Source organism: Microcaecilia unicolor, chromosome 3 (genome assembly GCF_901765095.1).
Source record: "Microcaecilia unicolor chromosome 3, aMicUni1.1, whole genome shotgun sequence".
Lineage (NCBI taxonomy): Eukaryota > Metazoa > Chordata > Amphibia > Gymnophiona > Siphonopidae > Microcaecilia > Microcaecilia unicolor.
The window spans coordinates 486,956,686-486,980,663 of NC_044033.1; the positions used below are offsets into that span (position 1 = coordinate 486,956,686).

The window sequence follows — 23,978 nt, forward strand, 5'->3', positions numbered from 1 at the left end:
AGCCATGGCTCCGGCATGATACGCCATGAAGTGACCCTTCAAAAAGTCAACAGCCTGAGTGTAACTGAAGGAAATGAAATCTGCTAGCCAACCCGACAAAATGTGTTTACCTATGGCTGCACTCATCCTGCCAGTCAAAAGAATCAAAAGCTGGGCAGACTGTCGATAAGCTTTAGTTCACTCCACATAGAAACCCAAGGCTCTCTTACAATTCAAAGCATGCAGTGCGCTCTCACAGGGGTTGAGGAAGAAAGTTGGAGAACTGACTAGTTAAAATGGAACTCTGATACCACCTTAGGAAAGAACTTAAAATGTGCATGTAGAACTACTTTGTTGTAAGTAAATCATGTATAAGGTGGATCAGCTACTACAGGTTGGAGCTCGCTACTGCTGCAGACTGAAGAGATCACCACCAAAAATAAGACCTTCCAGATCAGATAAGTATCAAGTGACTCAAAAGGAGCTTTCATCAGCTAGATGAGGACAACACTGAGATCCCATAACACTGGTAAGGAGCTTGATGGGGACTTAGTTAGCAAGTCCCACATAATGCGAACTAAAGGCTGATCAGAGATGGGCTTACTCTGTACACAATAAGCTCCAACTGTACTGAGGTGACGGTATCAAAGGCAAGTTTTTGTACAGGACTGGAGAAAAGGTCTAGGGCCATGCTGTCACGCAAGACAGCAAACCTCCAAAACTTAAAATTAATGACTGCTTAGTGGAATGCAAGCAGGACACAAGAGACGCCTCTATACAGTTATAGAGAGTCAACCTAGTCTCTCAACATCCAAGCCATGAAGGCTAGGGACTGAAGGCTGGTATGCAGAAGGGAAGTCACGAGAGTCACAAAGCACTCCAGTTTCCTCAGGTCTCTGGAAGCTCACACCAGAAGCAGAGGAAAACAAATCCCTCACATTAACAAGGGGCAATGAGGATCACAGTTTTGAGGCTTTGCTTGAGATTCAGCAGAACTTGTCTTATGAGAGGTATTGAGAAATCATGTCTTAGTGGATCATTTTCTTTTCTTTAGTTAGTGACAATGTTTCGTACACAAGAGTGTTATCCTTTCCTGAGAGCAAGCGGAGGTAGAGAAAACTGAATTCTACCAGTGACATCAGCAGTATAAGCTGTGGTGATCCCTGGAACTTAAAAAAAACAACAAAAAAAAACCAACAGATCCACACATGCTCCCAAGAAAAAATAATCCTTTATTGAAATAAACACCCAATGTGGACCACATTTTGCCCACTCATGGCCTGCCTCAAGGGTCAGTGTTAAAAAAAAAATAAGCAAATAATAATAAATAAAGTTTCATACACCTACAGCACAACCTACCACCTGCTAGCTCCCCACTCTGCTGGCCATGGCCAAACAGCAAGGTCAAGCCCAGCAACTGCTCCAAGGTCACGGTCTTGAGATCCTACCTGGTTGAGTATACCTGTATGAGAAGTTATAGGAGGCTATGCATACAGAAGTCCCCTGCCCCCAATCAAAGAGAAAGGCATCCAAGTCTAGTCCGTCATGTGATCCCAGTCTAAAGCAGTAGTGAGGGGCTTTGTTGCTGAGGCAAGGGGTGAGGAGATCTATGAGGGGTGCCCCACTCTTGAAAAGATCTCTCAAACTATGCCCATGCTAACAGACCGCTCATGTGGTTGCATTATCTGGCTCAGTCTGTAGGCCAGACAATTGCTCTTCCATGCCAAGCAAGTGGCTCTGAACACCATGCCATAGCTGGATGCTCAATGACACACCCCAACTGTTTCCTCACACAGGAGGTAAGACCCTGTGTCTCCCTGCTTGTTTCCATAATACATTGCAACCTATCAGTTTGAATGAAGATAATTTGGTGCACTGACCAATCTTTGAAAGATAATTTGGTGCACTGACCAATCTTTGAAAGATTTCCATATGGCCAGGAGTTCCAGGAGGTTGATATGATGCTGGGCTTCCTGAGAGGACCAGTGAACCTGAGTGTGGAGTCCATCTACATGAGCTTTCAAGCCCAGATTGGATGCATCTGTCGTTGATGTCTTATGGAGTGGAGAAATTGGAATGGAAGTCCCATGGCCAAACTGCTTCAAATTACCCACCAAGAGAAATTCCTGGAGAGGAGGAGTGAAAATAAATCACATCTGCTAGACTCCCCATTGCCTGGACCACTGAGAAACTACAATCCATTGGGCCAGCCTCACATGAAGGCTTGCCTTGGATGAGTCATGCAGAGTGGAGGTCATGTGGTCCAATGATCTCAACATCTGAGCTGAAACCTGATGAACTTGAAGCACCAAAGAGGTCAGCACCTCTGCTCACTGTTCTACAAGAAAAGCTTGAGTCCAAACATTATCTAACAGGGCGCCTATGAACTCTAATTCTGCTTCAGGAAGAAGGTGGGACATTGGGTAGTTTATGGTGAATCTAGTAGCTCTAGCACCTCTTGAGCTCCTTCCCTTAATGTACTCTTAACTAGTCAATTGTCCAAGTAGGGAAACAATGTGCACCTCAGTCTGCATAGCGATACTGCAACTACTGCAAGGTATTTTATAAATACTCAGAGTCAACAGGAGGCCAGAAGGCAGAACACAATACTGGTAATGGTGTTTCCCTACTTTTAATTTTAGATTCTTCCAGTGGGTATGATGTATTTGAATGTAGGTAAATCCACACTGCAAAGCAAATCATTTTCCTGAATCATGGGAATTAAAGAGCACTGGGAAACCATCCTGAACTGCTAATTTCAGAGATATCTGCTCAGGGCCCCTAGCACTGGGATGAGACAAAATCCTCCTGTTTTCTTGGGACAAGGAAGTACTCTGAGCAAAATCCCTTCCCTGCTTCCCCTGGTGGGATGGGTTGGACCACATCAGCCTGCAGCAGGGAGGAGAGCTCCACGTTTCCAAGTTTATTAAGAACTTGCTATCCCGCCTATCAGTAGTACTAGCTAGCCGGTTCACAGACTATATAAAAACAGTTAGAAAAGAGAGAGAGCAAAAAGAAGGACAGGAAGCCAGAGGGAGAAGGGGGGAGAACTACAATAATCATGATAGGGAAGCAGGGGGATACAGGAAAACACATATGGGAGGAAACATGCTCAGGGCAGTCGAAACCTGTGGCAGTCTTCAGGGAAATGCTTCCTGAAAGAGGTAGGTCTTCAAATCTATCTTGAATCAGTCAAGAAATGATTGGATTCGCAGATGCTCAGGAAGCTGGTTCCAGAGCTTGGGGCCCTATATTAAAAAAATACAGCACCTTAGAGTGATTTCTTTACACAACGGGATGATTAGAGGTTCTTGTGTATGCGAACGGACAGAGAAAGCAGGGATATAAGGAGACAGCAAACTTGCTAGGAAGGCTGGTTCTCCAGCAGTCAAAATTTTAAAGACCAAAAGTAAAATTCTGTATACAATACGTTGAGGAAGTGGCAGCCAGTGAGATGATTTCAGGAGGGGAGCTGCTTGATCAATTTCGGCCACTATGTATAAGTTTGATAGCTGTGTTCTACATAAGTTGCAGGCCGTAGATATCGTTAGACATGAGAGATTTATAGAGTGAGTTGCAGTAATCCAGTTGTGAAATGACTGAAGAGTGAACAAGACACAGTACTGATGGCTGAAGAAGGTAGCGAATGGAGCGAATCAACTTTAATTTGTAGAATGGTCAGCAGATGACATGAGAGAGTTGCTGGTGAAAAGTCAGTTTGTCATCAAGAACAACTCCATGAATCCTTGTAATCCAAACTCCTGTGTAATTAATTCCCAATGCTGAGAGCTTAAGTTTGATACTCTTGATGGGCATTTTGAGGGATTGCTTTCAACTGTCTAGACTGTTCTGTGAACCCACCCATCTGAGGTTACAAGGAGCCACTTTTTGTAGAAAAAAATGTAGCCTCCCTCCTACTTGTTGGAGTGGATTTTGGAACTCTTGGCTCTTTTGAGAGTGGATTCAACCACCGTAGAACGGTAAGGAAACTGGGACTTCTCGAATCTGGGACTCTTCTGGACTCTGTACATGGAGTCAGACTTCTAAAGAATAGGTTGTTCACGGGGTGGGGGGGTTATTCATCTGTACAGACTAAAAGATTCTTTGCTTGGGAACTGTCACAGCTTCTTTAGGGGCATCAAAGTCAAGGACGTCAAGTATCTCAGCCCTGGGCAAATCTTTGTCATACAATTAAAATGGGATGGACTTGATCATCTCTCACACAAACTCAGTAAAGGCAAGTTCCTCACGGGGAGACTTTCTCCTTTCATGGTGAAGTGAGGAGTCTGAAGGGATACCACTGCTACTACTTATTTCTATAGTGTTACTAGACATACACAGCACTGTACACTAAACACTTATGAGACAGTCCCTGCTCAACAGAGCTTTCAATCTATTCAAGACAAACAGGACAAATAAGGGATCAGAGAATTACTTCTTATGGGAATGATTAAACAGATTAGGAGCTAGGAGTTAAAAGCAGCCTTAAAAAGTTGGTATTTTAGCCTAGATTTGAAGACAGATAGAGAGAGCTTGATGTACAGACTTTAGAAGTCTATTCCAGGCATACAGTGCAGCAAGATAAAACGAATGGCGTCTGGAGTCAGCAACAGAAGAGAAGCGTACAGAAAAGAGAGACTTACCTAAAATGAATGGAGTTCCCAATAAGGGGTGAAGGGAGAGAAAAGATTGGAAAAATACTGAAGAGCTGCTGAATGAATATCAATAAGAGGAGTCTCAACAGTATGTGGACATAGGAAGGAAGCCAATGAAGCAACTTGAGGAGAGGATTAATATAAGCGAAGCAACATAGTAACTTGTGGTCAAGTGGCCCCTGGATGCCCAACCACCCACCTCCAAAGATATCTCTTTTGGCCCAAGTGGCCCTGGTACCGAACCCACCACTCTTTTCCGCAAAGATTTCCCTAGTGGCCCTGTGGTCCCAGGTCCCTAATCCTCCATCTGAAGATTATCCAGGTAATTCAATTTGCCACCTTGCACCTTCTGCCCACTCCCTCAACCCCACCAAAAATACCATGGGGGCCCTAGTGGACCCTCAAATATCCCACCAAAACTCCATGATCGCCATGACCCCTGTGGGAAAAAGGGATGAGGGCTGAGATAGAGAAGGAGAAAATAGACCTTACCTGCTAATTTGCTTTCCTTTAGTCCCTCCGGACCGGCCCAGGATTGGACTGATGGGTTGTGCATGTCTTCCAGCAGGTGGCGACTGAGAAACCTCTGACTCTAGAGAGTCAATAAGAGCCCTGACCATGTGACCCTAGCCTTAGTATTTGACTAACAAAGCAGGAAAGAAGAGAAAGACCAACCTTCTGTGCCCTATGGAATCTAAGCAGCCACAAAGCACCCATAAAACGTGCTTAAACGACAGCAAAGCCGTGTAGCAATGCTCACCACCAACTCCCAAAGGAGAAGAGATATGGCTATATCATAACTTTTATTTTGTACTTATATATATATATATTTTTTTTTTTTTAACAGAATTGTAAACTCACAGAGCAGATCTAGACTGAAAGCCCACCTCTTTAACATTGCTTTTGACTCATAACCACTTGTAACCACTTGCCTCCACCTACCCTCCTCTCTTCCTTCCCGTTCACACTAATTGATTTGATTTGCTTACTTTATTTATTTTTTGTCTATTAGATTGTAAGCTCTTTGAGCAGAGACTGTCTTTCTTCTATGTTTGTGCAGCGCTGCGTACACCTTGTAGCGCTATAGAAATGCTAAATAGTAGTAGTAGTAGTAGTAGCTCCATCGTACAACAATGAAAGAACTGGACTCCGGAACTATGTACAAGTCCCTACTCTTGAAAGAACACAGAACACGGGAGGGACCTGGGCCAGTCCGGAGGAACTAAAGGAAAGCAAATTAGCAGGTAAGGTCTTATTTCTCCTTCCTTAGTGTCCCTCCGGACCGGCCCAGGATTGGGCTGATGGGAAGTAACAAAGCAGCAGACCTAAGTGAGGGACCCCAGCAAACCCACTGTGAGTACTCGAGACGCAAAGACTGCCTCCTGCCGACACTGTACATCCAGTCTATAGTGCCTAGAGAAGAAATGGAGAGAGGCCCACGTCGCTGCCTTACAAATGTCCGCGGGTAGCACCAAGAACCACTCCGCCCATGAAGCCACTTGTCCCCATGTGGAATGAGCTTTAACACCTTCCGAGACTGATCTCCCGGTCAGAACGTAGGCAGAAGCTATCAGCTCCTTCAGCCACCGAGAAATAGTGGGCTTAGAAGCGGCCAAACCCTTACGCAAACCGGCAAGGAGAACAAAAAGGTGATCCATGGGCTGAAAGTCTTCCGTTACCCTCAGATAGCGTTTAAGAACTCTCTTAACATCCAACACACGCAACTTCCTCTGAGCCTCCGTGCCCGAAGAAGAACCCAGGACCGGAAGGAAGACTGATTGGGAAAGATGAAAACGAGAAACTACCTTAGGCAGGAAAGAAGGTACCAGGCACAAAATCACTCGCTCCTTGGAAAACAACAACAGAGGCCTGCAGGAAAAGGCTTGCTGCTGCGAGACTCTCCTAGCTGAAGAAATGGCCACTAAAAATACTGTATTGAGAGTCAAGTCCTTAAGGAAACAGGAAGACAATGGTTCAAAAGGGGGACCCGTCAATGCGGAAAGCATTGAGATCCCAAGACGGAAAGACCGCTCTGGCTGGCGGACGAAGGAGACTAACTCCCTTCAAGAAACGGGAGACATCAGGAAGACTAGCCAACTACTTACCTCGTATCCAACCTCGGAGACAGGAAAGCGCCACAACCTGCACCTTCTCTATAGTTGCTGTCATGGAGCCCAGAACCTGAAGATAATCTCTAACACAGAGGACGCGTCCGCGAAGCAAACCTTGAACCTGAGATCGCAGCTTGAGCACTCTGCCCTGGGGAAGAAAAACACAACCCCGCACCGTGTCGAAGGTAACCCCTAAATACTCCAGGGACTGCAAAGGAACGGCTCTTGGCAGAGTTCACCACCCAACCTAAGGACTGCAAGAAATGCACTACCCGGTCAGTGACCTGCAGACTCTCCTGATAAGACTTTGCACTGATGAGCCAGTCATCCAAGTACGGGTGGACTAAGATCCCCTCTTTCCTGAGGGCCGCTGCCACCACTACCATGACTTTGGTGAACGTGCGAGGAGCAGTAGCTAGGCCAAACAGCAAAGCCCGAAACTGAAAATGGTGACCCAGAATCGCAAACCGCAGGAACTTTTGGAGAACGGTCCGAATAGGAATATGCAGATAAGCTTCCATCAGATCTAAAGCCGTTAGAAACTCTGCGGTACGAACAACCACTATCACCGACCGAAGGGTCTCCATACGAAAACTTGTGACTTTCAGAGCCCGATTGACTGCCTTGAGATCCAAAATAGGACGAAAGGAGCCCTCCTTTTTGGGAACCACAAAATGGAATAACGACCCTGTTTGTACTCTGGAGGACTGGGCAAATGGCTTGAAGGTCCAAGATCCTCTGTAGAGTGTCCCGTACCGCGCCCGCTTTGAGGCTAGAGTGACAGGGAGATTCCAGAAAGGCATCTGAAAGAGGCTTGGCGAATTCTAAGGCGTAGCCATCTCGAATAACCTCTAAGACCCACTGGTCGAAGGTAATGTGGGCCCACCTCTGAAAGAACTGCGAAAGCTGAGCTCCTACAGGAATCAGAGGAGAGACCCACACACCTTCATTGGGAAGAACAGGAGGGGGACCGGAAAAGGGCGCCTGAGTCTCAACCTCCCCTACGGAAACCTCAAAAGGACTGAGTTCTGTGGAAAAACCTGGACCTCTGAGTCTGAGCTCCCCGGCCGGTGTGAAACCTACGGAAATCCCTCGCCCGACCACAGCCAAACAAAGCACCCTGACTAGACGGACAAGGCCTATCCTCCGGGAGATGAGGAACCTTCGTATCTCCCAAGGAACGCACCAATTTATCCAACTCCTCTCCAAACAACAGAGAACCCCGGAAGGGAAACTTACTCAGCTTAGATTTGGAGGCAGCATCCGCCGACCAACCTCGCAACCAAAGGGAGCGGCAGGCCATGACCCCCAACGCCAAGGACTTGGAGGATGCTCTCAACAGATCATTCAAGGCATCCGCCAAGAAGGCCAAGCCCATCTCAATCTTGGCGACCTCCGTGACAACAGATAGATCATCCGAGGGCCTATTCAGGACCCTCTCTGCCCAGCGGAAGCAGGCTCTGCCCACCAGGGAACTGCAGATGGCCTCCTGCACTGCCAGAGAGGAGACATCAAAACTATTCTTAAGAACAGCATCCAATCTTCTGTCCTGAACATCCCGGAGGGCCGTTCCACCGTCCACCGGAACCATATTATGTTTGGCAACCGCTGAGACCACAGCGTCGACCACTGGGACCTTAAGAAGAGTCCTGTCCACTTCCGGCACTGGATAAGACGGGTCATCAACCTGGCTGGACAAAAAAAGGAGTCGGGAACATCCCACTGCGCCTGAATAATATCCCAGATGTCTTGATGCATGGGAAAAGTTCTCCCTGAAGATCTGGTGCCTTTGACCAACAGGTCCACCTTCCAGACCTAGGAGATTGGGGCCGGTTCTTCTTCAAAATGTAGAGTGGAGGAGACCAAGTAGATGAGTTCCTGTAGGTCCTCCTTATGAAAGATCCGGACCACAGAAGGATCTTCTCCCTGAGGTAAGGGATCTGCAGCAGGCTCCGCAGGAACTTGGTCCTCCCAAACCTCTTCCGCTAGGCCCTCCTCCTCCTCCAAGAAGGGCACATCCCATTCCTGGTCATAAGCTGGGTCCCCTTCTGGATCCCAGCATCTAGCACGTTTTGAAGGAGGTAAGGGTCTGGCGGTGGACTCACCTGCAACTCCAACCCCCCAGGCCTGACTTTTTCATCAAGAAAGCCTGGTACATCTGGAGGACAAACTCAGGGGGAAAACCCCCCTCCTGAGTCCCTCTAGAATGCACCAGGGACACTGCCTCCATTGTTCCCTGCAACCCTGAAGGCTGCACGTCAGCAGGGAGCTCGCGTGCTGCAGGACCTGCAGCTGCAGGCAAGATGGCGGCCTTCTCCACCAAAACTGTTACCTCCACCACCGTACAAAATTTACAGGAGCCGAGCGCACCCTCTCCCTGTCGCTGGCAAACGAAGCAGTGCTTTAATCTGTCCGCCATAGCACTGCTCTCTCCCCACAAACCGCTGCTGAAACGAGAGCAAGGAGGAGGAAGGAAAAAATTCAGTAAGGAGCAATTTCCTCATTCAGGCCTCGGGACACTTTTTTTTTTCAGAGCAGCTGAGATGCAGGAGAAAAACAAACAACAAAACAAATAAAGCACGACAAAGCTGCCTGCTCGTTTGTGCTTTGGGGAGAGAAAGTATGATGTTCTTTTTTTTTTTTAATAAAGAACAGTAGTAAAATGGCTGCCTCTCCCAAAGGCTAAGCACCTTTCCTCCGAAAGGGTAGCCCTTCCCTGCACAGCAAAGGGAAATGAGAAGGAAGGGGGGAAGGGACCTGGGGACACCCGCATTTAACACCCCAGAGGCTGCCTAGCCTCTACATCAGATTCCCTAGGTACAGAAGGATTTTGGGATGTTGTTTTTTTTTTTATTTGGAGAAACAGAGAGAGAGATTAACGGGCTCACCTCCCACGGAATTCAAACATGCGTGGGATAAACATAAAGGAATCCTGTTCAGAAGGAAAGGATCCTCAGGAGCTTAACCGAGATTGGATAGCAGAGCCGGTAGTGGGAGGCGGGGCTGGAGGTTGGGAGGCGGGGATAGTGCGGGGCAGACTTATACGGTCTGTGCCAGAGCCAGTGGTGGGAGGCGGGACTGGAGGTTGGGAGGCAGGGATAGCGCTGGGCAGACTTATACGGTCTGTGCCAGAGCTGGTGGTGGGAGGCGGGGATAGTGCTGGGCAGACTTATACGGTCTATGCCAGAGCCGGTGGTTGGGAGGCGGGGCTAGTGCTGGGCAGACTTATACGGTCTATGCCAGAGCCGGTGGTTGGGAGGCGGGGCTAGTGCTGGGCAGACTTATACGGTCTGTGCCCTGAAGAGCACAGGTACAAATCAAAGTAGGGTATACACAAAAGTAGCACACATGAGTTGTCTTGTTGGGCAGACTGGATGGACCGTGCAGGTCTTTTTCTGCCGTCATCTACTATGTTACTATGTTACCTGCTGGAGACTGAGAAAATACTGAGGCTAGGGTCACATGGCCAGGGCTCTTATTACCTCTCTAGAGTCAGAAGTTTCTCAGTCTGGAGCAGGCAGCTGGAAGGCGTGCACAACCCATCAGTCCAATCCTGGGCCGGGCCGGAGGGACACTAAGGAATGAGCAAAGGATAATAGGTTTGAAAAGGGAATAAGACACAAAAGTTAAGGGAGGGATAGTAAAAGTCAAGAGGAAAAGAGAATAAAGGGAAAAATCAGAGGGACATAAAGACAGACTGGAAAACAACTCCAAATGAAAACAAGATAGAAAAAAGGCAAAAGAATACAAAAAGAAAAACATAAAATGAAGTTTAAAAATACTTACAAATTATTCAGACAAGTAAGGAAGGCAAGTACACCCTTTTTAATTATTTTGGCATTTTGATTAGGGACCAGGGGCCACAGGGCCACAAGGGAAATCTTTGAGGAAAAGCATGGGGGGGACTGGGGGCCATGGGTCACTATGCTGCAATATTCCAAGAACTATGCAACATAATTTTGTAACATATGCCTCAGAATCCACCCAAATTGCTGCAGTAATCAAAGGATCTTGAGCCTGATGACAAAAATCAAACCTTAGGAACTGCTGCCAAACCAAACTTGTATTACTTGTGCTTGAATCTCTTCCCCTGTTGCTTTAACAAGACCATCAACACTGTGCACTGGACTTAAAGTGAAACTGCATGTTCCTATATCTCTAATTTCAGTGGTGTTCCTTTTTAAACAGGAACTCCATGGGAGAAGGGGACAAAGATGCCACAGGGATTGTAATAATGTTAACAAAGTACTGGGCTCAGTGTACTATTCCTCCTCACTCTCCTCAGAAACAATTGCACTTCATAATCCCTAAATACCACACAATTGTTGATCTTTTTTAAAGGCAACCTTGAGGATTGTTTAAAATATAAGGCACTGCTACCACAACTTTTATCCAATATAATCCTATTTTAACAAGTAGAAATTCACATGACCTCAGATGATTAAAAGAAAATAGCCGACCTCACCGTCCTTCTCTTCCATCAGCTACTTCTTCCTCCCTACTTATCCTAAGCACGAAGGCAGCAGACAAGCACAGGGTCCTATGTGTCAATGTGTACTCACAGACACCAGTGACCTTTTTGGGTTTTCAGTCTACTAGGGAGCCCTAATAGATGTAGTCCAAGGTAAGGCACGGAGAGACTGAGCAATCCTGTGACTCCATCCAATGATGATGTGACTCCATTTGGGAGCCTAAACCACAATTTGGGAACCACTGACATAAGGAAACTTAAAACTTAACAATACACTACTATGGTTATTATTCATATTACTGATTCCTAAATATGAAACTGCAAAATAATACGCATCCCACCCAAAATAAAAAATCATTACCTGTAAAGATGTTATGGATGCACTGTGACCGTGCAAAACAGCCAAGGGTGCACACGTTCGGAGACACCACACTCTAATCATTTTATCGCAACTTCCAGCAGCGATCATAGTGTTTTCATAGTTGACTGCCATGTCAGAAATTTCAGCTGCATGCCCTCTTAATGTGGCCAGCAACCTGCCATCATCTGTTGCCCAGATTTTCACAAGGCAATCATCAGAACCCTAAAATAAAGAATACACAATACTGTTAAGACTATTTTGTTATCACAGTCAGTGGAGACATTTGCTGTATACTCACTTTTCATGTCAGTATGATTAGTTTTACATGTCATATTACACATGACTTCTTCTGCAGTGAGTCAAAATACTTGACGCTGATTTTTAAGATATTGATGCAGTAACGCCAGGCTAGGCTATTTACATAATCTCATACAGCTATACATTCCTTTCAGACTGCATTTAGCTACAATGTTGCAACAATTAATCCCATTTTTGAAATTGGAATGGATGTCAATTATATGGTAAACAAGTTTCATATCTGTTCTTTGGAAACAGCAGGATTGATCAGATTGTTTCTTAAAATCTGCTTGAATACTACTACTTTGTTTTTATCATCAGACTAACCAAGATCATGCAATACTAAATGTTTATATTACTAACACTCTTCCACTACTCATGATGTATTGTAAGCCACTTTGAGCCTGCAAAGAGGTGGGATAAGGTGGGATACAAATGCAACAAATAAATAAATAAACAAATGGACATCATGAAATGGCTTCAGGACTGAACAACTCTCCCAGCGCTCAGATCTACTGTCAATTTTGAGTTTGTGCAGCTCTTCCCTCTTGCACCAGTCACCTCAGTCCCCTCAGTTATTTCCATAAGTTGAAAAGATGTACTACTCTCAGGGATGGAGTGATTGCATGCTTAATTATTTTTGTCATCTATGGAGAACATCTATTACAGGTAAGCAGGACTAAAACAGGCACACAAATTCCCAAATGCTGAGCTCAACTTTACACATAGCTTTCCCATTGTTAAGGAGAGTTCCAATCAGTGGAAGCAGGAGTTTCACAGATCGCTGGGTCAGCATTTTCTGACAAAATGCACAGTCTCCAATTAAATACTAGCCCCAGTAGCAGTATGAAGAGAGGAGCAAGTGCCTACTTTGCATAACTGAGAAGCAGATTTTGAGAGAGATATGGTACCAACAGTTGCTCCTATTTGATGAGATTTAATTGTACTAATTACATGGATAACAGAAGTGAATGGAAGCTAGCAAATTAGCCGGATGTTCAGTGTTAAGGAAGCTGTAAATCAGCTATCAAATCTTTCCTGGTGCTCTCTCAGCTCAGCCAGTCTATGAAGCCCAGTCAGCTATTAACTTTGACCTTGCTACACTTCGCACACAGAAACACAGTTCACAGGTGTTTCTACCTAATCCAGACTCTCTGAGAGAAGTGCACACCATCAGGTCTTCTTCTGTTCTCTTTTTGTTCGTCCCTTCCCTTTTTCCAAGTCCAGCATTGGCACAGCCCTTCGGGTCCACAGGTGACAAAAATGGACCAATCACCAACTTCATACCACTGCCCCATAGGTTACATATGGATATAACAATGAGGGGCCTTCTGGGCTTCCAGCAAGAACATATCAATGGTACTCTCGCAGTGCCAAACTCCCCACCATGGTTCAAAGATATTACAGGAAACACTGTCTGTAAAGCTCGTTTCTATGCATCTTCCCAGGCGATAAACTGGAAGGGAAGACCGAGTAAACACCATGTCCTTGAATGAAGTCACTAGCACAGCTATGCCAGGAAAAAAAAATGCAGAGTCCTTGTTGTTTTACTTGTAAACAAGATGGTTCAGGCTGCAGAATCCATATTGGTTCAGAAAAGAAGGTTCAAGTTGAATTCAGGCCTCAGGCTTACCCAAGGATGAGATCCAGGGAAAGACCCCTACAGACTCCTAAGAAAATTAGTCATGGGAAAGGAATCAATGTTCTGTCGTGGATTAGGAATTGGTTATTGGACAGAAAACAGAGGGTAGGGTTAAATGGACATTCTTCTCAATGGAGGAGGTAGAATAGTGGAGTGCCAAAAGGATCTATACTGGGACTGAGCCATTTAACATATTTACAAATGATCTGGAAATTACAACGAGTGAGGTGATTAAATTTGCAGATGACACAAAACTATTTAAGGTTGTTAAAACGCATGCAGACTATGAAAAGTTGCAGGAAGACTTTAGGAAACTGTAAGACTGGACATCCAAATGGCAGAAGTAAAGCACATTGGGAAGAATAATCCAAATTATAGTTACCTGATGCAAGGGTCCACTTTAGGGGTCAGCACCCAAGAAAAAGATCTAGGTGTAGTTGTAGACAATACGTTGATATATTTTGCCCAGTGTGCGGTAGCAGCCAAAAAGCAAACAGGGTGCTAGGAATTATTAGGAAAGGGATGGTAAATAAGATCAAGAATACCATAATGGCTCTGTATCGCTCCATGGTGCAAACCTACCTTGAGTAATTGCATTCAGACTTGGTTGCCGTATCTCTAAAAAGATATAGCAAAATTAGAAAAGGTCCAAAGAAGAGCAACCAAAATGATAAAGAAGATGGAACTCCTCTCATATGAGGAAAAGCTAAAAAGATTAGGTATCTTCAGGTTTGAAAAGAGATGGCTGAGGGACGATATGATTGAGGTCTACAAAATCCTGAGTGGTGTAGAAGTAGAAGTGAATCGATTTTTTATTCGTTCAAAAAGTACAAAGATTAGAGGACAGCCAATGAAATTACATGGAAATACTTTTAAAACAAATAGGAAGAAATATTTTTTCACTCAACAAATAGTTCAGCTCTGGAACTCGTTGACAGAGGATGTGGTAACAGTGTGTCATGAAACACCAAGCCACCCACCTGGGGGTTACCTCATGGCCACTTAAGAGGGTCTATCCCTAGCACAGCTCAGGTCATCCTACACCTGCCACTTGTACTCTACAATAGCACCCTCTTCCCACCAACTAGATCACAACCGCCTCTAGGCAAGTCTCCCGCTCTCAAATTATCCCCAGTGATTTCTAGGTTACTGGGGCCACACTCCCAGTAGTCCCACAGTTCCCAGAAAGCACTCACAGACCCAACACACAAACCACTAGGATTCTTTATCAGTCCAGACAGGCAGGTTTATTGTCATACTTGAACAATGAGCAAAAAAAAAAAAAATGTGCAATCAGCAAACAATAACAGGTAACTGAAATATGGATCAATTATAATGCTAACTAAACATTTGGTTACTTCCTAAAAAGTACCTGGGGAGATCAGGACATATATAGCTGTTCACCTGTTATCAAATATAGCTGTTTTTTTTACAGGGCTTCAGCAAAGAGCTCTCTCTCTCTTTTCTCCTGGGCTAAAACTGAAGCAAAAGCCAATACAATTGAAATGGGGGAAAAAAACCACTCCTGGGCTAATCAGAGCCCAGTCAACAACATTTGAAAAAAGCTGGTTACAACACTCAGGCATTTCTTTATCTGTGTTAACTAAGGAAAGAAAGGTCAGTTCTTTGTAACAGCTTAAAACATAACACATACCACCTGTTGGCCAAACTACAGAAATGCACTTCAAGATTAATAAAGGCAATTTCACATTTGCTGGTGACTTCCCACAGGGCGCGCAAGCGCGAGTCCTCCAGTCTTCTTTTAAATCAGACCTGACAGGACGCATTCCTGTGTTCTCTCTTCAGCATAATGAACTGCAAGTCCAAAGCAATGCGCTGATAAGGAAGGCAAAGAGAGACTTTGACTTTGAAAAGAAGATTGCATTGGAAACAAACACACATAATATAAACTTTTTTAGATGTATTAGAAGCGAAAAGCCAGCAAAAGAATCAGTTGGATCTCTAAAAAAAAAAATGAGGGGTAAAAGGGGAAGACAAGACCATAGCGGAGAGATTAAATGAATTCTTTGCTTCGGTCTTCACAGAGGAAGATGTGAGAGAGATATCAATGCCAAAAATGATAATCAATGCTGACGAGTCAAAGAAACTGCATGAAATCTCTGTTAACGTGGAAGATGTAATGGGGCAATTTGACAAATTGAAGAGTAGCAAATCACCTGGACCAGATGGTATACAACCCAGAGTACTGGTAAGAATTGAAAAATGAACTTGCAGAACTATTGTTAGGAATATGTAATTTATCTTTAAAATCAAGCATGGTACTGAAAGATTGGAGGATGGCCAATGTAATTCCAATTTTGAAAAAGGATTTCAGAGGTGATCCAGGAAATTATAGACCGGTGAGCCTGACATCAGTGCGAGGAAAATGGAAGAGACTTATCAAAAACAAAATTACAGAGCATATACATTAGAATAGATTAATGAGAGAAAGCCAACATGGATTTAACAAAAGGAAATTTTGCCTCACCAACCTAAAACATTTCTTTGAAGGGGCGAATAAGCATGTGGATAAAGGTGAGTCGGTTGAAACAGTGCATCTGGATTTTCAAAAGGCATTTGACAAAGTACCTCATGAAAGACTCCTGAGGAAATTAGAGAATCATGGGATAGGAGGTAATGTTCTATTGTGGATTATAAACTGGTTAAAAGATAGTAAACAGTAGGGTTAAATGATCAGTATTCTCAATGGAGAAGGGTAGATAGTAGGGGTTCCCACAGAGGTCTGTGCTAAGACCACTGCTTTTTAACATTTATAAATTATATACATATGGGAATATCTAGTGAGGTGATTAAATTTGCTGATGACACAAAGTTATTCAAAGTTGTTAAATCAAAAGATAATTGTGAAAAATTACAAGAGGCTCATACGAGACAGAGACTGGGCATCCAAATGGCAGATGATATTTAATGTGCAAAATTACAAGAGGACCATACGAGACTGGGAGACTGGGCATTCAAATGACAAGATGACATTTAACGTGAGAAAGTGCAAAGTGATGAATGTGGAATAGAGGAACCCAAACTATAGATATGTGTTGCAAGTTCCACAGGGTGGGAGGATGGGGGTGGGTAGGAGGTATTCATGGGGACATCAAAGCATATCATTGATATTCTAACAGGATGAGTGTGGATAGGTGAGGGGTGGGGTGATCAACAGAGAATACAGCTTTATGGTTTACAATGGGCTAGGAACCCCAGATCCTTGTTAAGTCCTTTCTGTTGGGTGTTAAAATATTCAATCATTCTGACTTCAAAGGTCTTACGTTCTTGTATGGTTTTAAAGTTACCTTTCAGGATTCTCACTGTGAAGTCACTGGTACAGTGTCCTGGTCCTGTAAAATGCTGACCAACAGGGGTGGGAGCCCTACTGGCACCAGTATTGTTCATGTGATGTCTATGTAAATTGAATCATATCTTAAGCATCTGGCTTGTTTCACCAATATAGCATCCTTCGTGGTGGAATACAGAATGCGGGTACACGTTTTTGGAAACAGCCCGTCACCAGCAGTAGCCACCTACGGGCTCAGACAGACAGCACGTGAAGTAGAGAAGGAACACGGAGTTAATGCCAGGCAGTTCGTGGAGAGAGACTTCTACGTGGACGACGGGTTGAAGTCCTTACCCACTGAAACAGAAGCCATTGACCTGCTGAAAAGGACACAGATGATGCTAGCGGGAGCTAATCTGAGACTCCACAAAATCGCATCCAACAGCGCCAATGTGATGAGAGCGGTCTCTCCAGCAGACCACGCTACGAACTTGAAGGATCTGGACCTAGGAGTGGACACCCCTCCTCTACAGCGCAGCCTCGGCCTAAGCTGGGACCTGAAAACACAGGGAACCACCGTATCTGCTCTGACCCAGGGGACAGAGACAGACACCTTAAAAGCCTGACTGCATCCTTCAAACAGAAAGGCTACAACCCCAAAATAATCTCCAAGAATATTGCCTCCTCCCTCAAAACACCCAGGGAGAATCTGCTACAGTACAAGGAGAAAAAATCCACAGACAGAATCCCCCTTGTAGTGACATACAATCCAGAGCAGGAAAAACTGAGGAAAATCATAAGAGATCTACAACCTATACTCCAGGAGGATGAATTACTGAAAGAGATATTCCCATCCCCACCAGTACTGGCCTTCCAACAGCCACCCAACTTAAAACACAAGCTAATCAGAAGTAAACTTCCATCACAGACTGAAAAGGAACAGAAGGGCACACTTCCCTGTAATTTATCCGGTTGCAAACTATGCCAAAATATTTCACAGGACCCCACAGTTATCCACAAAGGAAAGATATTCAACATAAAGGAATCTTTCACTTGCTCATCTTCCAATGTGGTATATATCATTCAGTGTAAAAAATGTAACGAAGGATGCTATATTGGAGAAACAGGCCAGATGCTTAAGACAAGATTCAATTTACATAGACATCACATGAACAATACTGGTGCCAGTAGGGCTCCCACCCCTGTTGGTCAGCATTTTACAGGACCAGGACACTGTACTAGTGACTTCACAGTGAGAATCCTGAAAGGTAACTTTAAAACCATACAAGAACGTAAGACCTTTGAAGTCAGAATGATTGAATATTTTAACACCCAACAGAAAGGACTTAACAAGGATCTGGGGTTCCTAGCCCATTATAAACCATAAAGCTGTATTCTCTGTTGATCACCCCACCCCTCACCTATCCACACCCATCCTGTTAGAATATCAATGATATGCTTTGATGTCCCCATGCATACCTCCTACCCACCCCCATCCTCCCACCCTGTCAAGACTGTCATAGTAATGCTTGAATGTTTTCACTTATATACACTGTCAGATATTATTAGGAAAGGAATACAAAGCAAAAATGAGAACGTTATAATGCCTTTGTATCGCTCCATGGTGCGACCGCATCTCGAATTCGATAAATTCCTAAAAGTCTGTAAGCCATTATTAAGATGGACTTGGAGAAAATAAGCACATAAGCACATAAGTAATGCCATACTGGGAAAAGATCAAAGGTCCATCGAGCCCAGCATCCTGTCTCCGACAGCGGCCAATCCAGGTCAAGGGCACCTGGCAAGCTACCCAAATGTACAAACATTTTATACAAGTTATTCCCGAAATTGTGAATTTCCCAAGTCCATTTAGTAGCGGTCTATGGACTTGTCCTTTAGGAAACCGTTCAACCCCTTTTTAAACTCTGCCAAGCTAATCCACTACTTATGTCTAGGATAAGCAGCATAATCTATTTTCCTGTTTTGGGATCTTGCCAGGTACTTGTAACCTGGGTTAGCCACTGCTGAAAACAGGACACTGGGCTTGATGGACTTCTGGTCTATCCCACTATGGCAAGATTTACATTCTTATATTCTTATGCTATTATTTCAAAGTTCCTTTGCATGCGGGTTTATTTTTATTTTGTTCTTAATTTTTCTAAAACCAATTTTATTTTTTTTTTATGTTTGTTCGGTCTTTTTAAGTTTCCTTTGTTTTCGTGCATGGCTGCCCTATTTAGACCGCAGCCATGACCTCAATTTGAACACACTGCCTCCTTTTGAGAGTTCAAGATTGAGGCATTTAATTTGGCCAAGATTCTTTTTTCGATGTCACAAGAGACACCCAGTGGCTTCAAAAGGGGAGCCCTGTGTAATTGGATGATTTCTGACATGGACCCACATTCTTAGTACATCGGATGCCTTCGGTCAGATCGTGACCCCTCTCTGTGTGATCTCTCTTTAAAAATGCAGGTGAGAACTCAGCGGGTACAAATGGCTCAAAGAGAGTAGCTATTTAGCTCCTCTAAGTACAAAACATCAACTTTGGCACCAGCGGCAACAACCTCCATGGCTGCTCAGACTTCAGCATCCACTGGGAGCGTACCAGTATCAAGGTGGTCTCCGTCTCAACAATCGGCGATAATAGCAGGCCCCGGGACTGGTTAGCATCAGACCTGACAACAAGGACATGCACGAGTTCAGCAGAGTCTTTGTCAGCACCGGAGGATTGGAGCTCTGTGTATCAGGGGAAGCCCAAGAAGTATAAGCACCGATCTTCCTTTACGCATGATGCTGGGATCACTGGGACATCGGAACATCCGATGCCCAAGAAGTGCCAGTACTAGGAGGCGCATTCCCCCTCATTAGATGTGCTGGTGCGCAAATGAACAAGAGGTCCGGTCCCTGCTGGCAGTATGGCGCCAACGCCTTCTCAAGCTCCTTCTTCCCAGGCTCCCATTCCTTTGCTGATTCCCACCTTTGATAAGCAGTTCAGAGAGGAGCTGGTGCAGTTACTGCAGGGGTCTCCTGCTCAGGCATCGAGTGCGCTTGCGCCACCAGCGGAACAGCCCCAGGCCTCTCTACGGCTCCATCTGAGGCCCAGATCTTGGATGCCAACGCCTGCAGGGTATCGAATCTGACATCTGTATATGCAGTACTGCTCTCGACATCAGGAGAGAAAACTTCCCCAGAATTCAAGAATAAGGTTGTTCCACGGGCATGTACCTCACTCCACCAAGCCAAGATCAGTGCAGACTCATTCAGCTGCCTCAGAGTGTGCAGAAGACTCTGATTGGGACTGCTCTTGGGAATCAGATGAAGATTCACATTACTTCTCAGTGGAGTCATCATGTGGTATACCATCTGATCTTTCACCCTCCTTAAGAGAGATGGAAATCTCCACCAGAGGCATTCTCTTTCACTGGTTTTGGGAAGGAGATGGCTGTGGTCACCCCATTTAAGTTGGAGACGGAGGAGCCGCTGAGGGCAGAAATGTTGCCTGTCCTGGGCTATGTCGCCAACTAAGGAAACGGCCACTGTGCCATTGCACCCTATCTTAAGGGCACACTGTTGAAGCAGAACAAGGGTTCCCCTTCTGCATCCCAACCTACAATCTCTGGCCCTCACGGCTTGGATGAGTGTAGAACTTGAATCCCTGGGATTGCCTGAGGGTGTCTCCCATGTCTTGCTGGCTTCCAGAAAAGATTCCACTAAGACATGTTATTCTTTTAAGTGGAGGAGGTTTGCCGTCTGGTGTGAGGGCAAGGCCTTAGATACTTTCTCTTGCCCTACACAAAAACTACTCAAGTAACTCCTACACCTCTCTGAATCTTGTTTGAAAACCAACTCTATAGGTTCATTGTCAGTGCAATTGGCACTTATAATTACTGTGTTGGAGACGAGTCCATCTCTATAGAGCCTTTAGTTGTTTGCTTCATGGGAGGTTTGTTGCTAAAAAGCCTCCTACCAAAACTACCACTATGGCATGGGATCACAACGAAGTCCTCATCCAGCTGATCAATGGAATCCATAACTGATTGTAACAAACTGCATTTCCATGATTTACAATGTATTGTAAGCCACACTGAACCCACAAATAGGTGGGAAAATGTGGGATACAAATGCAATAAATAAATGCTCCTTTTGAGACTCTGAATTACTATCATCTGAAGTTATTGGCCTGAAGGTTCAGCTTCTGGAGGTGGTCACTTCAGCTCACAGAGTCAATGAGCTCCATCATTCACCATATCCTAATTCATCAGAACAGAATAGCTTTCCCCATGCCAGTGGTGGCACTACCATTAGGTCAACTGAAGCGGGGACTTCAGGCGGCACTCTTCTGAAGCAGCATCACCCTCACCCTTCCTTCCTCAACTTCATTCCCCGAATGTACTTTTTCTTTTCTTGCCTTTCAAAGGGCGGCAGTGAATCCCAAAAGCTGTCCCTGTCACCGTTCTCTACCCCTTCTCTCTACTGCAGCCCACCTCTCTGACGCAACTTCCTGTTTCCTTGGAAGCGGGCCGCAGTAGAGAGAAGAGGCTAAGACCAGCGGCAGGGCAGTCCATGGGAACCAATGCCGGTGCCGCCCTTTGAAAAACAAGAAAAGGTAAATTCAAGGAAGGGGGTTGGGGAAGGAAGGTGGGGAGGGTGATGTAAGACCGTAGCTGGGGGGGGGCGGGGGGGGGGCAGCAGAGAAGGTGCTGGTGTGGCTGTTCATTCTTCGTCTCAGGTGGCAGATAGGGTGCATGTGGCAGGGGAGGCCCAAGACTAAGTTCCTTCCTAAGGCAGTGTCGGAATTCTATCTTAACCAGTCAATCATTCTACAAACATTTTTCCCCAAACCACCTAGCCATCCTGGTGAAAGTGTACTGCATATTTTAGACTGCAAGCGAGCCTTAGCCTTCTATCTAGAGTAGTCTCAAGCCAGTCCACCCAGATTTTTGTTTCTTCTGACCCCAATAGGGGTGGCAATCAGCAAATGCACACTTTCAAACTGGATAGCAGATTGCATCTCCTTTGCTTATGCCCAGGCTGGGCTAACTTTGAGGGACATGTCACGGCTCCCAATGTCAGAGTCATGGCTGCACCAGTTGCCCACCTGAGATCAGCCTCCATAGAGGAGATTTGGAAGGCTGCAACATGGTCCTATGGTCCTCAGTCCACACATTCACTTCCCACTACTGCCTTGATCAGGATACCCGACACGACAGTTGGTTCGGACAGGCAGTTCTGCAGAATTTGTTTGGTGTCTAGACACCAACTCCACCCTCCTAGGCCCTGTTTTATTCTGTTCCAGGCTTCACCTACACAGCTAGTATGTCTATAGTTTCAGGTTGATTGAAGTTTTGGTCTCAACCTTTCGAGACGCCATTACCCTAGCTTACTTGTTTTTGGTGAACCTGGTAGCTAGGGATTCCCAGATGTGAGAAGAAGAAGGCCTGCTTGTCCTCGGAGAAAGCAAAGATACTTACCTGTAGCAGGTTTTCTCCTAAGACAGCAGGCCGATTATTCTTACATACCCTCCCAACCTCTCCTAGGAGCTGAATTTAGTTTATGCTATCTACTTTTGCTTTTTCATCTGACTGAAGGGCCCACACTCACACACTGGGCGAGAATACACCAGTGCAAGTGTGGTGGGACACTGCTAGAAACTTCTACATTACTCGCTAGTTAGTGTCCACACTGGGCTCTGTCAGACGACATCACCCAGATGTGGGAATAAGACTGCTGTCTTCAGAGAACATTTGCTACAGATAAGGATCTTTGCTTTATTGTTATGCTAGATCTACAATAACTTAATGATTAAAACAAAAGAAAAAATAAGCTGTCTGAGCAGTACAGGTGACCTGCGACTCCAGGTTCATCAACTTGTCAAAAAATTCAGGTTCAATTTTATTATTACATTTGATTAACCGCCCAAGGAAACAAATCCATCAGGGTGGAGTACATATAAATAGTAATAAAAAAAAAACACACACAACCAAAAAGAACTCCAATTTCATGATAGGACAGGAAAGAATAAATTTTGATGTCTGCTACCATGGCCAACACAGCTTAACTCATGAAAGAATATTATCATGAATCAACAGAAAGATTCATGAAAAAAAAATTATCTTAATTAGCTTCTTAAACGCAGGCAAGGACGCTTTGGAACACAAAAGTAATGGAAGCTGGCTCCAAAGCTCACAGTCTACCATGCTAAACATGGTTTTTCTATAAGTTGTCACAGAGATTTGGTGGAAGGAAGACACCAAGTGTAAATGCTGTTGCACTGAACAAAGCAAATGTGATGGAACACAAGAGATCAGAAATTTAGCAAAAAAAATTCTGGAAGACCCACATGAAGGACCTTATGAAACGAAAGCAACGTTTTATATAAAGCCCGGAAATTAACCAGCAACTAATGCTCCTCCCATAAAAGCGGTGTCGCATGACCAAATTTTTTCTTTCCCAATAGAAGTTTCACAGCTGCATCCTGTATCACCTGTAAAGGTTTCAATTCTCTCTGCCCAGTTCCCTGAAACAAAGAATTAGAGTAGTCCACATGCATTAAAACCAAAGCATGCAAAATGATTTAAATACTCCTTTTCCCAACAAATGTTGGGATGGAACGATCTGTCTCAACGTAAATAAATTTGTCCTTTCGAGCACATTTTGCATTAATGGTTCAGAAGGGTTTCTTTATTTTAAAATTTTTTATGATACTGGTGTACAGACGAACATGCACATTTTCCAAAAAATATATACATGGACAAACAAACTGCCTGCAAAGTGGTTCACTCTTCATATAAACAACTGAGCTTTCAATAACTTCCTAAAATATGTCCTGTTAGCACACTGGTGGAGCTGACCAGACAGTGTGGTCCACAATAAAATTCCAACAGAAACGAAGGCTGAGGCTCACATGTGTGCATAATGCAAATGCATAAGTACATAAGTCGACAATCGAATAGTGGTGTCAGACCTCAGTGCACCGCTGGAAACAGAAGTTCGGTACTCACAGGAACTTGTGCAGAACAGATGGATAGAAGCCCTGGTGGGACAAAGTGGTGACTTCTGTGAAAAAACACTGCCTTAGTTTTAGACATGACAGCTGCAGCTTCTGCCATTATAACCAGGCAGCAATTATAGTAAGGTGAGAATTTAAACAAGAAAACGTCTCCCTGTCTCCAC

General features: G+C 44.7%; 1 protein-coding gene across 1 annotated transcript in view; it reads right to left on the minus strand.

Annotated features, from left to right (window-relative positions):
- Nucleotides 1-23,978, minus strand: part of PHIP (pleckstrin homology domain interacting protein) — an 863,049-nt gene that overhangs the window by 742,374 nt on the left and 96,697 nt on the right. Inside the window, exon 7 of the mRNA XM_030199061.1 lies at nucleotides 11,578-11,799. Coding sequence (XP_030054921.1) covers nucleotides 11,578-11,799 — 222 coding nt within the window. The remainder of the gene's footprint in view (nucleotides 1-11,577; nucleotides 11,800-23,978) is intronic.